The 16,032-nt window shown below is 53.4% G+C and overlaps 1 protein-coding gene across 1 annotated transcript; it reads right to left on the bottom strand.

Annotated features, from left to right (window-relative positions):
* Positions 1 to 311: 311 nt before the first annotated feature.
* CD2 (CD2 molecule) lies at positions 312 to 13,264 on the bottom strand. The gene is made up of 5 exons (XM_062193507.1): positions 13,204 to 13,264; positions 12,739 to 13,062; positions 6,983 to 7,213; positions 3,723 to 3,845; positions 312 to 760 (listed from the first exon to the last, which is right to left on the bottom strand). The coding sequence occupies exons 1-5, from the start codon at positions 13,262 to 13,264 to the stop codon at positions 468 to 470; spliced, it is 1,032 nt and encodes a 343-aa protein (XP_062049491.1). The 3' UTR covers positions 312 to 467.
* Positions 13,265 to 16,032: the final 2,768 nt, after the last annotated feature.

The following is a 16,032-nucleotide window of genomic DNA, read 5'->3' as shown; positions in this document are numbered from 1 at the left end:
CCACGGCGCTGAGCTCCCTTCTGTAGTGAGCAGGCACAGGGGTGAAACCAAAGCATTTATTTCCCTTCTGCTCACAGGACAGCGGGCGAGCGTCCACCAGGGCACAGGAGAGAGGACCTCAAGCACACAGGGCTCCCTCTAGGGAGCCCCAGGCCCCACAGCCCCCAGCCCGCCCTAGCATGCTCGCACGTGGTCTGGAGGGAGACCAGGAGAGCACCCGGATTTCTTTCTAGACCAGTTGGGTCCTCACAACCACAGTGAGTTTGTCCCTTTCTAGAGCAGCCGAGTGCGACCAGGAGACCAGTGGCTGCGGACAGCAGCCCGAGCGGCCCACGTGGCTGAGGCCCACGAGCCTTGGGAGGCGGTAACGTCGTGCGTGCAGGGACCACCTGATGGCGGTGTGGACACGCGCACCAGAGCAGAGACATCCACGATGCCCGTTTCTGGAAGGGAAAGGTCCATCTCTTCTAATTAGAGGAAGGAGCCAATGAGTTTTCTGCAGTCCCTTGAGGAGGTTTGGGTTGAACTCGGGGTCTGGGGAGCGGGGGACCTCTTTGCTGGTGAGCTTGCGTGCCCGACGGAGGCGGCCTCTTCTGCTTCTGGTGCTGGGCACGGTGGGCAGGAGGCAGGGGACGATGCCCAGATGGTGGGGGCGGTTGGGGAGCTGCTGGATTTGCAGGCGTGGAGGCCGGAATCGGAGGGAGCTTCCGGGCCCTTTCCTCAGCCGCTGCTCTCTGCGCTCTCATCTCCTGCTGCTCTTCTGCAACAACACAACACCAGCGTGCCAGCTGCCCCGGGCACGCGCGGTGCCAAGAGGAGGAGGAAGCGGAAGCGGCCCCTCCCACCCAGCCCAGCCTGCCAGCTCTCGCCGGAGAGACAGAAACGCTCACCACAAGGTAGAGCGAGAGCCCAGGGAACCGGAGAGAGGAAACGCACATGTGGAGGCTTTGTGTTGGGGCTCCGGGAGCAGAGAGCACCGTCAGACCCTGGGGCCCTGCCTCTGTGCCACCCGGGACGGCGCCCACAGTGATGGGATCCGACTGGCTACAGGGCACACGAGCAACTGTATCTCTCCCGTTCTGTGTCAGCCCTGCCTCCACCCCCGCCTGCTGTCAGGCAGCCCCCATTCTGGGGAGAGGCTGGGGCACACACAAGGCTTTGTAGTCCTTGGGAACCTTCCTCGTCCCTCAGAAAGTCATGGCCCAGCCTCTTGGACTTGGGAAGGAAGTAATCCCCTTTCTCTTCGCCCATTGGGATGCTCTGCTTTGTAGGGCATCAGCCCACACCTAATAGAAATGTAGTTGCTGCAGTGCTGTTTCAAACTGTACGGGAACCCTTAGGTGCCCAGCGCCCATAGGCCTGCCTCCTCTGGCTCCTTCAGGCTTCCAGTTAGGTTTCCTGTGCCCCTGCCCAAGGCCACCCTTGCAGCAGCTGCAGCGGGGGGCCGGGAGAGAAATGATGTATCTGTGGGTAAGCGAGCGATGTTCATTCATCTTTACGGGGCTGTGCGTTCGGGCGGCACGGTGCCGCCTTTGCATCCCCCTGTAACTGGAGGCTGATGCTATCAATCCAACTGCCTCCGACCGCTGCAAGTGCAAGCCTCAGCCGCTTTGATTCAAACCAGGCCCTGTGGCTCTGACAGCGGAGCGGCCCACCTGCTCTAAGCACAAAGAGAAAGGTACAGGAGAGACAAAACACAGCCTGGGTGCCATCTCCAGTGCCTTGGGGAGGCTGGGGTAGTGTCTGGGAGGTCCCAGGTCCCAGCTGTGGGGCAGTGGCAGTCCTTCTCCATCCCCATCCCCTCACCCCATTCTGTTCATTTGTTCTGCCAACATGTGTGCCTCCTCCACCAGACGGTAGGTGCCATTGCCAGGGGCAGCGATGACTTAGACACAAACACTGTCCTCAGGAAGCCTAAACTCAAAGAAGCAATGAACCAAGCCTGCGAATCCCAAAGTCCATCTCTGGGAAGAGCTCAGGGCCACCAAAGAAGTCTAGACAAAGAACCATGCGAGTGTGGGCAGATACAGTGGGCTGTGGGCAAGTGGCTTGGTTGGACACACATGGCGGGCATGGCTCTGTGAGACCTGCCTGGTCCCCATACCACAGCACCTTCAGCCACTGTCTAAACACCTGCTCCAAGGACCTCCTCCAGGCTCCTCATTTGCATCTCCTGGCTGCTCAATCCAGGGCCAGGACTAGGGTGAGACAAGCAAGGCTTGAGGCATAAACTTAAGGAAGTACCCATTCCTCAGGGTCATGCGAGGGCAGGACAGGCCTGAGGATGAGGACCTCCTTAAATTCTGCTCCCTGGGCTCCTTGCCTCATTGTGGTCCTGGCTCTGCCCTTCTGGCTGTAGGATTTGGGGCAAATATTTAGCCTCACTGGGTTCAAGTTTCTGCCCCTACGCTAATGTTATCCGCCTGCTAAAATCACTCTGGAAGTGGGATGAGATCATGCATGGGATGACAAAACACAGAGGTCATTAGTGCAAGGCACAAGCTGTGGGTTAAACTGAGCATCATGGTGGTCATTCAGGTCTGACCATGGCAGATAGCGCCTGTCCTGGGGTGACATGGGAAGTCTGCCTTGGGAGGACACGTGGTCAGTCTTTGAGTATTAGGTGATGAGAAGGGGGCCTCTGTGTGTGATTGTGTATGTGTGTGTGTGTGAGAGAGAGAGAGAGAGAGAGCAAGGCACAGAGGTGAGGGAGCCTGGGGACCAAGGGCTCAGCTGCTGAGGCTGTTCCTTCCGGGGGAGGAGAGTGTGGCGGCAATGGCAGTGGGAAGAATGGCTGTTAAGCTTAGAAAGATGTTCCGCGGCTTGGGCTGGGGACAGTGCAGGTTAGGGATGTGGGGACAAGGGATGGCAGCCTAAAGAGGTAACTGAGGAAAGAAGCATGACATAAGGAAGCCAAATTCCAAGGGCACAGAGCCCAAGGCCACCACGGCTGGGGTTAGGTCAGACCAGGTCCACGGGCAGTGCCAGAGGTAGCCAGTGAGGGTGTGCTGAGCCCACTCTCTGGAAAGGCCTGGAGCAAGCAAACCCAGCCCTGCTGCTGCACGTGAGAACACACAGGGGCCCAGGGACCTGCCAGCTCTCCAGCATGACCTGCCTACGGCCGACGCCCCCATCCCAGCACCCACGGTGACACCTGATTTGTCATTGTCTGGTGTGCTCTGCCTCAGGTGTCCTGGATGCCCTCTGGGCCAGCCCCCCATTTGGGAGCCTAACCTTTTCCTTTTGGTGGGTTGCATGGAAGAAAGCACGTGCCAAGCCCTCACACGTCGCTCCTGGGAGCACACGCTGGCCTGAAATGGTTGTACCTGTGTTCCCAGGAGCTCAGTGCAGAGCACTCCAAGGGCCATCCAAAGACATGGGGTTTTGACGTTCATCTTTCTCCCAACGTGGAGATGTGTGGATGGTTAAAGTCTCCACCACACCTGCCTTTCAAAACTTGGCCTCAAGTGATGGAGGCTGAAGAAGCCAGCCTGGATTATGTTTCTCAAGACACCTACGTTGTCACCACCCGAAGTGTGTTTTTCAAAAACTCGAGCTAACCACCAAATGGAACAAGCTACACTCACTGGTCCCAGCACTGATATTCTGAAACTACCCGTCTCCATCTCTGTCTCTGTATTCGTAAGGTGTCATCCCCATTAGAGATGTTTCCACGGGGATGTCGCTAGGGCCCCTGGTGGACAGAAGGGGGTGGGGCTCACCACTTCTCCTGCTGTTCTGTTTTTTCCTCTTGCTGATGCAGAAAATGAGCAGCGCCACAAAGACCATCAAGAGGAAGCCTCCCCCGCAGATGCCAATGATGAGGTAGATGTGCAGTCCCTTTCCTGCAAGATGAGAAGACGGGCTGGAGGGAGGGCTCTGGGCCGAGGACAAAGAACCCCTGCCTCCCCGCAAGCAGGTGCAAGAGCTTGATGAGACTTTTCAACCTCATGAAATCCAAGCTCAGGGAGGAAGGTGCATTGCATCCATCTCGGGGAGGATCTAGGGTCCAGAGGAAGCTCCCTCTTCAGGCTGCCTGGGAAAATGTTCTCTTGAACCAATAACGCCTGCTTGTTCATGCGCCTGGGCCCGCCCACCACCCCCAGCAGGGAGCAGCTCAGGATCTGAGATCTGAGGAGTGTAGAGACAATCTGGCATGAGCTTGAGTTTCACGGATGAGACCCCAGGAGGCAGACAAGCTGCCTGAGGCCACGCAGGCCACTGTTCCAAGTGGCTCCTTGTCTCGGTGTGTCTGCCCTGTTTTGCCACCTCTCGTCTCTGCCTTCCCACCTGCACCGCCATTCTTTCTCACTCCCTCGACCAGGCAGTCCTCAAACACTCAGGGGAACAATCTCACTCGCCCAGCACAGCCCTCTGACCTCACAGCCTGCAGCCCCCACTCCCACCTCGCCCTAGATTTCCCAGGGCCCCAGGAGAGAAGCCCAGACACACAGAGAATTAGCAAGAGCAGTAGCCAGGGCTGTCCGGACCCAGAGCCTCGGTCATTGTAACTCAAGAAGGGAAACAGTGAGTTCAGTGTGAAGAGAAATGGGTTTGAGTCCAGGTTCCGCTAGACAACAGCTGTGTGACCTTTGGCGAGTTGCAGCCTGTTTCCTTCTTTGTGAAATGGAGATAATGCAACCTACATCACAGGGTGGCTGTTGGAAGTCAATCAGATAATGGATGTGAGCAGTGCTTTGTGAACTGTAAAACTACATACAAATATGAGGTCTTGCTCTCGCTAGTACTCTCTGCGCGGAGGCTTCTGGAAGCTGTTTCCCACGAGGGCTCCTGGGCCCTCTGCCCTTTGTGAGTCAATAGCAGTTAGAGAGGCAGCAGCTGCAGCTGCCCGGGGGTCGGGGGCCGGGTACATCAGGAGAACAAACTGGAGCTCAGCCCAGCATCACAGAAACACGTCTGCAGCCAAGCCAGCCCAGGACGGGAGCGCGGGGCTCGAAGCCCAGCCTGGGCCGCCAGGGCACGCCTGAGACTCAGAAACCCATCTGTAGGGGTCAGCCTCTCGCTGACCCAGCCTCCCCCTGTCAGTGATGCAAACCTTCCACACTCTGCAGAGGAAGAGCTGGGCCTTAGAGAAGCAGGCTCAACCCTCAACCGCTGACGCGGGCTTGAAAGGGGCTAGGGCTACTGGGGCCCATCTCCTCCTGAGCTGTGGACCTGCCAGGTTTAGGCTGGGGCAGGGCAGGGCAGACCTGGAATAGGTGGGAAGCAGGTGCCTTGGCCATGCCACCTGTGGCTGGTCGTCTGCATAATTCCTCAGGCGAGGCAGCCACACGCTTAGGAACGTGGGCAATGGCGTACACTGCGTGTTCCTAGGTTTGTCCAGCGTGGCCCCTGAGACAACTGGTAATGCTCCTGGCGGCGGCGGGGCGCGGGGAAGGGGTGCCTTCCAGCTTAGCTCGGGCATCTTTCAAACATGAGTCTGAATCCAGCCACACTTCTTCCCACGCTTCCTCTGGGAGATGCGGCTGGTCCACACTCCCCGTACCTGCGGTTGGAGTCTAGGTTGGAGTCTAATCGTCGCTCCTCCCTGCCGTGGCCTTTAAGAACCAACCTTCCAAATCCCTTTTAGGGTCTTCGAGAGCAAGCCCTTCTCCCAGGCTTCCTCCACACCTCCCGGATGGCTTGTGCATGGACCAGCGCCTGCCCCTGCACCACACGCTGGGGGGACCCTGTCCACTCCGGCCTCTCTTGAATTCAAGAGTGCTTCCTTCCTCCCAAACAGAAACCTATCTTTAAGCTAGCAGGATCTAGGCAAAGTCAACATGCAGAGGAGGGCTGCCCGATACACTACAGGAATTTAACATTGAATTTGAATGAAACAACGGATGCTTCTCAGCATAAGCACGCAGTCCTTGGAAGGATCTCAGCCTGCATGTTTGCTAAATCTGGAAGTGCTAGTCGAGGGCCTCCCAGAAGGGGGGGGGAGGGGCGGCCTCCCCAGCGCCACCTCCGCGGGGAGGGGTGCGGTGAGCTGGTGTTAGGTTTGTGGTTGGCAGACTCAAAGGCGGCCTCCGCTGATCCGCACCTCTTGGGTGTCGCCCCGCTCTGAGCGTGGGTTGGACTTTCTGACTTGCTTCTAACAAATAGCATACAGTAGAAGCCATAGGATATGGCTCTTGACATCAACTTTTAAAAAGACTGCCACCTGTTCTTGCCTCTTAGACTGTGCTGATGGAAGGCGGTCGCCACGTTGTGAGACAGCCCAAGGCCCGCGTGAGTGAGGCTGCAAGCGGACCCAAGTGCCTCCTCGTCTGATATTCTGGGGTCATGGGGCTTATTTTCTTCGTGAGCCGGGAGGATGAAGCCCAGAGAAGGGAAGAGATTCGGTCAAGGTCATCTGGCTACACGTGGACACACCTGAACTTCAAACCCAGGCCTCTGGCCTCCAGGACAGACCTTGGTGGTAAAGGAGGCTTCCTCCCAACAACTACTTCCGGGGGTCACATCAGCCTGGGCCCTGGAGGTGAATGAGATCTTGGAGGGCTTCTCTGCTGTGGGGCAGGGGGTGGCCTCTCTGGGACCATGGCCTTTCTGGACTTGAGTTGTCCCTTTCTCCACACCCCTGCCTCCTAGGGTTTCTACAGCCTTTCTGCCCTTACTCCTCAAAGCAAAGCTGCCACAGACCAGCTCCCCTCCAGAAAGGGATCTTTAGGGGCGGAGTCAGATCCACAGCCTCTAGGGAGCTGAGGAGGGCCCTGGGGCGGGTCAGTCTCCTTATCTGGGGACTAGGGACTCGCATGCCATACCTCTGGCTCTCTCCTTCCTCCTGAGGGCAGGTCATGCTCAGCGGGAGGGTGGCTGATCCTGGTTTCCAAGAGGAAGGGGTCATCCTCACTTCTCACCAAGGCCTCTTCTCCGCCCACCCTCCCCCTGTGCCCTGGAGCAGAAGTGCCACCTGCCACTGTGCCCTTGACCCTGGCAAGTGAACTTGGGACCATGGTGGCCAATGCCTGCCACGCACCTGAACAGTCGGCGACAATCACAGTGGATTCCTCACTGACACTGTTATTTGCTGTGCAGTTGGCTGTCATGCTCCAGCCGGTGGCCCACTTGTGCGTGATGATCTTCTGCTGTGTTCTGAGAGATTTCCCGTCCAGAGACAGTATCAGCTCAGCGTCGGTCCCTCTCACCACTTCACAGGTCAGAGTCACATTGCTGCAATCCCAGGAGAGCTTTGGTTTGGAGACCGACTCTGAAAAGAAAACGAAGATCCGATTCCCATCAGGCCACTCGGATTTGAACAGACACAGAATGCAAACCAGAGGTCAGCCTAGGACCAAGGAACAATTTCAAAGACCCACAGAAACTTTTGCAAATCATGTTGATTTTATTTTACTTGTACAGAGCATTCAGAACAAATGCACTTCTGAAAAAGCTCATAGATAAATTATACCAGTAAATAGCATGTCCCATCTAATGTCATGTCTTGAAACGTTTTCAGATTATCAGCCTAAATAACAATCAGAGAAGGCCGGCGCCGCGGCTCAATAGGCTAATCCTCCGCCTTGTGGCACTGGCACACCGGGTTCTAGTCCTGGTTGGGGCACAGGATTCTGTCCCGGTTGCCCTTCTTCCAGTCCAGCTCTCTGCTGTGGCCCGGGAGTGCAGTGGAGGATAGCCCAAGTGCCTGGGCCCTGCACCCCATGGGAGACCAGGAGAAGCACCTGGCTCCTGCCTTCAGATCAGCGCTGTGCCGGCAGCAGCAGTCATTGGAGGGTGAACCAAAGGCAAAGGAAGACCTTTCTCTCTGTCTCTCTCTCTCACTGTCCACTCTGCCTGTCCAAAATAATAATAATAATAATAATAATAATAATAATAACAGAGAGATTCTCCAAAGAACAGTGACTCTTGGAAAGAGCTGAGTGCTGGAACAGGAACATGTGTGCTGTAGTTAGCAGCAGGCGATGCAAGAAGGTTGAGGCAGAGGAAACATTTTAGAGGCAAAGGGGAGAAATTTACGTAAGCTGCTTGCATACAAAGTTCACGGGTTTGGCCACAGTGGGCAGCACCTGGCCTCAGACCACCAGTGCAGGTGTAACTGCTGGGCAAGTGTTCTCCCAAGAGCATCTTAGCTAAATTGTTGTAGTCTGAAAGAATGCTAAAAATGTGGGCACAGCTATGAGTCCTGGCTGCTCCAGTTCTCATCCAGCTCTCTGTTAACGTGCCTGGGAAATCAGTGGAAGATGTCCAGGCACTTGTGCCCCTGCTAACCACATAGGAGACTGGGATGCAGTTCCAGGCTCCTGGCTTCAGGGTGGCTCGGTCCTAGCCACTGCAACCATTTTGGGGAGTGAACCAGCATTGGAAGTTCTCTCTCTCTCTCTCTCTCTCTCTTTGTCTCCCCTCTCCCTGTAACTCTGTCTTTCAAATAAATGCATGAAATCTTAGGAATGTTAAACCTTGATACAGAAATCTATGCATAAGGCCAAGTGTGTACAATGCAGGGTGTGTACAGAACTGGAAGTCTCTTTGTGCCTTTAGCATGGCCTTGAAACAGTCTCTGTGCTAGTCAGGTGTGGGCCCGCCCCCTTCATCGCTTCCTGGCTCTAATTTTGTCTGAGCTGATAAGAAACAGCGTATGTTGGGATCAGCTTTGACAGCATCCATCACATCATTTGATACTAACAAACAAGCTGCTTTTCTTTGCATTTGAGATGAAATGCCCAAGACTCTGGGTGGTTGGTGGGTGGTCTTAAAGCACCCACTAAGAAATGACAGATTGGAATAGGAGCTCACCGTTCTGAGTCCAAGTTCAAGAGACAGATGAGAGGGTTACTGTGTCCTGATGCGCACTTGCCTCGGGAAGTTGAGAGGGGCAGGGCTTCAAGAACAGCCAGGGAACCCTCCCTGGAATTGCTACATGTATGGCTGAGACCTTGGTCACCCCTCAACCCTGCTGGGGTCCTGGGAGCTGAGGGCCAGGAGCGCACACAGGCTGTTTAAGGAGCTTAAGACTTCGAAGAAAGCAGGCACCAGCCTGGAAACCACAGACCTGTTCTGCCCTTGCCTGGCCCAGAGCTGGCTGGCTACTCATTTGTGCCTCACTGAACCCCATGTGTAAGAGAGGATGCGGAGAATATCCCAGCCAGTCACGAAAGGGGGAGCACTTGGCGAAACACGAGGTGCTGGCATTGCAGTTCTGTGTTCACAGTGGTGCACTCCTGCCCATCCTCTACTGACATGACGACATGGAAAGGCCCCATCATTGAAGAGAAAAGCTGGGCCTTGGCCAGAGCCGGGGCGGGCCCAGCCCTGGCTGTACCACATTCCGGCTGTGTGGCAGTCTCCTTTTTCTCCTCTCTGTTGCTCGTCCTTGACTCTCTTTCTGCCGGTGGCCCACTTGTCTCTGTTGCTCTCCATGAGATGGCAAACTCATCTTTCAGTGACTGCCCCTCTCTCTGACCTCCAGTCTACAGTGTTTTCCCCTTGGGTCACCTCAGCCAGGTTCCATTCCTGTCTCAGTACACAGATACGCGGAGATGCAGCGCGACCCAGAATGAAGAAGGCGGAGAAACATCAGTGACCATCACAGAGGCTGTCTCAGTCCGAGGACTGGGTCAGTTTTTCCCATCTTTACGCCATGGATGTGTTCTCTTTCCTCTTCTAACAGTGATATCCAGGCATTATAAAATTGATAAAATGTAAATTTAAAATGGCTTAAGAATCACCCGCAACTCCATTACTCAGAGTCAATCATCCGTATTTTGATGTGTGTCTTTTCCAGACTTGTTCTATGTGTAAATACACCTATAAATATATAATATTTTAAAAATAAAAACTGGATGATAGGATTTTATGGTCTGCCTATTCCCTCTTACTGCAAAATTATCTTCTGAACTTCTTTTATGAGCATCAGCAAATGTAACTCTGCACCATTTTTAAATGACACATTCTAAAGTTAATACATCTCTAACTGCAGAAGACTTAAATCTGCTGCAGTTTCACACTAGCATAAAAGGCACGGTCACGGACAACCTCACGGAGTGGTTCATACATATTCTCCCGGTAATACAGCTTCCTAGAGGTGAGGGGACCTGATCAATAGGGTCCAATAGTTAAGGCCACCTCATAGACAAGAGAGCCCCTTGGTTCTGGGTGGTTAGGATCACCTCCCCTGCACACACACCTGTGTCTCAAGAGCTCTCCAATGGGGGTCCCATGACTGAAGCTGAAAAAGAGATGTGGGAACAGGGATTCAGAGGGCATTCGTGTTAAGCAAACAGGTGTTGTGTCCCAGGCAATGCAGGGCTCTCCTACCTACTGAACAGCCCTTGAGGTTATTATTGGGAAAATCATATTCAGAGCAGACTCAGGGGATTTGCCCGAGGACAAGTGATGGTGACCACAGCAAACTGGGTGATGATGTTGTGTGGCACTGACATGTGAGCACACACAACAGTGAGGCCACACAACCATGAGGCCACACAACAGTGAGGCCAGCGTCTTTGGCTAAGACGTGTGGAACTTTTCGGGGTAATGACAATGTTGAGTGTAGTATTTCACAACCCTATAAATTTTGCAATCTAAAACTGGTGGTGATAATGGTTGTACAACTCTGTGAACATACTAAAAACCACTAAGTTATACAGTTCCGAGCACTTGAGAAAAAAAAAGGGGAGGGGGTGGCGCTGTGGTATAGCAGATAAAACCACCGCCTGCAGTGCCGGCATCCCATATGGGCCTGGTTCAAGTCCCGGCTGCTCCACTTCTGATCCAGCTCTCTGCTATGGCCTGGGAAAGCAGTGGAAGATGGCCCAAGTCCTTGGGCCCCTGCACCCATGTGGGAGACCTGGAGGGAGCTCCTGGCTCCTGGCTTTGGATCGCCCCAGCTCCAGTCATTGCAGCCATGTGGGGAGTGAACCAGCAGATGGAAGACCTCTCCCTCCGCCTCCGCTTCTTTGTAACTCTTCTTTTCATTCTTTTTTTTTTTTTTAATTATTTATTTGTATGAAAGGCAGAGTTACAGAGAAAGAGGTAGAGACAAAGAGAGAGGTCTTCCATCCACTGGTTCACTCCCCACATGGCTGCAACAGCCGGAGCTGCACTGATCCAAAGCCAGGTACCAGGAGCTTCTTCCAGGTCTCCCACACTGGTGCAGGGATCCAAGGACTTGGGCCATCTTCTACTACTTTCCCAGGCCACATCAGAGAGCTGGATCAGAAGTGGAACAGCCAGGTCTCATACCGGCTCCCATATGGTGTGTGAACTATATCCCAGTGAAGCTGTTTGTGGCGGTCACCACCCTTGCCCAAGCCTCCCTCGGTTTGAGTCTGGACAAATGAAAGCTTGGACAAGTCACTTCCTGCCGGGTCTCTGGGGAATAGTAACAACCTCCTCTTGGGACTGCTGAGGGCTTCGGGTGAGACCAGCAAGCAGGCACCTGACACCGAGCCGTGGCTGTTATTACCACCGTGGTACCGAACACCACAGGACTGGGAAAACCCAGCACGGGCCTCTGCGTGGGGCTCGTATTCAAAGCTGGGCATGGAGCCGACCTGGCTGGAGTCATGGCCCTGCTGTTCCCAGAGCCCATGACGCAAGGCCCCTTCTGGGACCCTTCCCAGCCGCATCCCACTTCCGGAAGGTGCTCTGCAGTCACCGTTGCAGCACCAGGGTGTGGAAAGGTGGCAGTGGCAGGGGAGCGGGTCATGTGTGGGGCTGTGAGGCTGCCGCTGGGCCTGGTGCTGAGAAGGACTCTAAGTGGGAGGAGGGGCCCCGCCCCGTGACACTTCCTGTGTGAAGCACAGACACGTCCATGTGTGTATGAAATTGCTGACCTGGGCTCGGGCTGGGGCTCCTGTCTTCCTCGGCAGGCCAGGTGTCATTTCCTCCTCTGACTTCTTATCGCTCCCTGCCCCGTGCACCCTAGCCTTTCAATGTCAGGCATCTCAGGTCCACCTCCCCGTCCCCTATGCTTGCCTCACAGGCAACTCACTCAACCAGGTTGCTCCCGCCGATCACCTGGGAGTGTTCGAGCCGACCCAGGCCCAGGCCCCATGCCAAAAAACTCCAACCAAATGGTCTGGAGTGGGGACCGTCCCTGTTGATCCCAACACGCAGCCTCACCAGCACTCCCAGCAGCCCTCGCCCCTCACTGCATTATAGCAGCAGCTCGGGCAGCTCTCCCTGGCTCCACCTTCAACGTCCACGGCTGCGCTGCCAGGGCACGCAGACAGACAAGCCCCACCTCGTGCCTTTTCTCCACCTGACCCCTCTGCCGCGGAGCAGATCAGAAACAAAGGCTTCATGGTGTCCAACTCTTGTGCCATAGAACTCTTCCTCCAGGACTCCTGGCTTGAAGCTGGCTCGCCCGTCATCCTCCACCTGTCAGCCCCACACCTTGTGCCCCATTGCATCACCCATCTGGAACTGTTAACTTTTCCTCTGCCCGCCTGTCCCCCGGCCCCGATTAGTGCCACCCTAATGTCCAGGTTGGTCACTCAGCTCCACAGCTCTATAACCAGCCCGAGAGGGAACTGTGGGCAGCTGTACTTGATGGTCCATCAGCTGTGCACTTCCATGTGTGTGGATGTCATGCCCACACACACACACACACACACACCCCTGCACAAAATCTTCACCAGGGCAGGAGACACGTCCCTTAGAGCGCTCCTGGAGGTGGCAAACGCGGCTGGGGACATCTCCCAAATGCTCTTTCCCAGATTGCTAAAACAGCACCCAGACTGAAACGGAGAAGTTTAGGGAACGAAGACTTACCTAGAACCTTCAACTCAAATGTTTTTTCCAACACACACTCTCCTTTCGTATTATATATGTTAACCTTGTAGCTACTGTTAGACTGTCTGTTTAGTTGTTTAATTTTCAGACTTCCATTTTCAATGAGCTCATAAGTTCCATTGAGACTGAAGGTGACCTTGCCTTTTTGGAACTGTGCAACCCTGCTTTCTCCTCTGACCCAGCGTATATCGTCGGTATCGTCACTCATTGAGAAATCCGGGATGCGTAGTTCAACGTCGTGATCCAAGGCCCCCGAGACGACCATCGGATCCGAGGAGACCTTTGTCCCTGAGGAGGCTGCACCTACGAAAAGCAAGACAGTGGTTGAGGCCTGAAGTCACCCAGCCTTCAGTGCAAGGCTGGGCTGTGCCGCTTCGCTCTCAGGCTCACTTCAGGGTTCCCAGAGAAGCTTGCTTGACACCGCAGACCCACACAGCAGCTTACCTTTGGTGGAAAAGCTGAAAATCACAAGCAAGCTGGCCAGCATTTTATCCGGGAGTCTCATCTTCGGGGTCAATTTCCTTGCTGTGGTTCTGAGCTCTTCTCGCAAAAGGAACTGTAGTCAGACTGGTGGAATCCACCCTGCCAGCTTAACCACGTGCCTCTCCCCTTTCTTCTGGTACAGTGACATGAAACACACACACACACACTAAGAAACCAACCCTTCTGATGTTTCCCTTTGTCAAAGCAGGTGCATTTAAAAGCACGTTTTCTAATCACATTTTCATCTTCACCGGAAAAAAAATGAGGGAAAGAATTGGCTTTATCCCCACTAAAGAGAAAAAGAGCTGAGGGGTGGAGCATCAGCCAAGTCCGGCCTTTTGTAGATGAGGGGCCAGTTCTAACACACAGCCCATCTTTCGTCAATTCAACTGCATAGTCTCTAAGAGCACAGGGACGGGTGGATGAATGTTCAGAAGAGAGTAGAAGGAAACAAATGTTTAATCCATTATTATATTACCAGTATTGGAAAATGCACTCATAGGGAATATTACGAAATGGATTTTCTCTGTCCCAAAAGATGTTTTTATAATACTCTAAAACTGTGCAAGAAAAAGAAACGTACATTATGTCTCAGCTGTAGATGCCTACAATCCTCAAAATGTACGTTTAACATAGCTTTTTTAAAAATTTATTTATTTGAGAGGTAGAGTTACAGAGAGAGAGAGAAAAAAAAACAGAGCGGTCTTCCTTCCGCTGGTCCGCTCCCCAAATGGCTGGGCAGATCCCAAGCCAGGAGCCAAAAGCCTCCTCCTCTACATCTCCAGGGGCCATCATGCACAGGGGCCCAAGCACTTGGGTCATCTTCCACTGTCCTCCCGGGCCACAGACAGCGAGCTGGACCAGAAGAGGAACAGCTGGGTCTTGAACCGTCGCCCACATGGGATGCCAGCACCACAGGCAGAGGCTCAATCAATGATGCAACAGCATCAGCCCCTTAACATACATTTTATAACTGTATTGAAATTCAGAGTTGGGGCCTGCAAAGTGGCGCAGCAGGTTAACGCCCTGGCCTGAAGCGCTGGCATCCCATATGGGTGCCAGTTCGAGTCCCAGCTGCTCCTCTTCCAATCCAGCTCTCTGCTATGGCCTAGGAAAGCAGTGGAAGATGGCCCAAGTCCTTGGGCCCCTGCACCCACATGGGAGACCCAGAAGAGGCTCCTAGCTCTTGGCTTCAGATCAGCTCAGCTCTGGCCGTTGTGGTCATTTGGGGAGTGAACTAGCAGATGGAAAATTTCCCCCTCTCTCTATGGCTCTACCTCTCTGTAACTCTGACTTTCAAATAAATAAAATAAATTTTTTAAAAAAAGAAAGAAATTCAAGCCGGCGCCACGGCTCACTAGGCTAATCCTCCACCTTGCGGCGCCGGCACACCAAGTTCTAGTCCCGGTCGGGGCACCGATCCTGTCCCGGTTGCCCTTCTTCCAGGCCAGCTCTCTGCTGTGGCCAGGGAGTGCAGTGGAGGATGGCCCAAGTGCTTGGGCCCTGCACCCCATGGGAGACCAGAAGAAGCACCTGGCTCCTGCCATCGGATCAGCGCGGTGCGCCGGTTGCAGCGCGCCTACCGCGGCGGCCATTGGAGGGTGAACCAATGGCAAAAGGAAGACCTTTCTCTCTGTCTCTCTCTCTCACTGTCCACTCTGCCTGTCAAAAAAAAAAAAAAAAAAGAAAGAAATTCAGAGTTAGATAAATAAAAACTTATTCCAAAACAAACAAAGGCACATAGAGACAAAGAAATGCTATTAAGCAACCAGAAAATATTCCAAAACATTGAAGGTGGTTAACATTGAAGACAGTTCAGGAAAAGCACTGATAAGGAGGAAGAACAGTGGGAGGGGCTGGGCGAGAGCAGGAGAAAGGAAATTTGGGATTCAGGTAGAGACAGTGCCTCCGGGATGGGTGCACTTCCTGAAACCGAGGCACAGAGACACCCAGTCCAAAAAAGAGGGGCCACCCAGTCACAGGTTTCCGAGTGAATTTCCACCTTCGTGACTCCTTGGGACACAGAAAGTAAAAACCTTGAAAATAGTGCATGCTGGGCTTCTTCCCTTCAACTTGAGGCTCAAGGATGCCTATTATTTCTCAGAAAGTTGCCCAGAAATGAAATTAAGTTCAAACAATGGATAATTACCACTAGATAAAAGGAAGCCTAAATAGAATATTTACCTCATGGCTGTCTAATAAATCCCCAGCTCATGTCATTTGCTGAAAAGATTAAAATTTGGGGGGCAGTGCTGTGGTGCAGCAGGTTAAAACCCTGGCCTGAAGCGCTGGCATCCCATATGGGTGCCAGTTCGAGTCCCAGCTGCTGCTCTTCTGATCCAGCTCTCTGCTAGACCTGGGAAAGCATTGAAAATGGCTCAAGTCCTTGGGCCCCTGCACCCACATGGGAGACCCTGAAGAGGCTCCTGGCTCCTGGCTTCAGATCAGCTCAACTCTGGCCATTGCAGTCATTTGGGGAGTGAACCAGCAGATTGAAAATTTCTCTCTCTCTCTGGCTCTACCTCTCTCTGTAACTCTGACTTTCAAATAAACAAAATAAATCTTTTTTAAAAAAGATTAAAATTTGGATTAAAATTTTAAATGTTAAAAAACTATTAATGTGAAGGAGATAATCTAGAAAGATATTTTTGTGTCTCTCAGTACAAAACACCTGGTTACATCATCTACACCACCCAGAAGTAATACAGCAAATACGGGCACAACTGACTACATAAAAATCCAAAACTTATATATAGGCAAAGAGATAATACACTATGTAAAGGTATGATA

This window comes from Lepus europaeus, chromosome 5, assembly GCF_033115175.1.
Source record: "Lepus europaeus isolate LE1 chromosome 5, mLepTim1.pri, whole genome shotgun sequence".
Lineage (NCBI taxonomy): Eukaryota > Metazoa > Chordata > Mammalia > Lagomorpha > Leporidae > Lepus > Lepus europaeus.
This window is presented reverse-complemented; position numbering and strand designations above follow the sequence as displayed.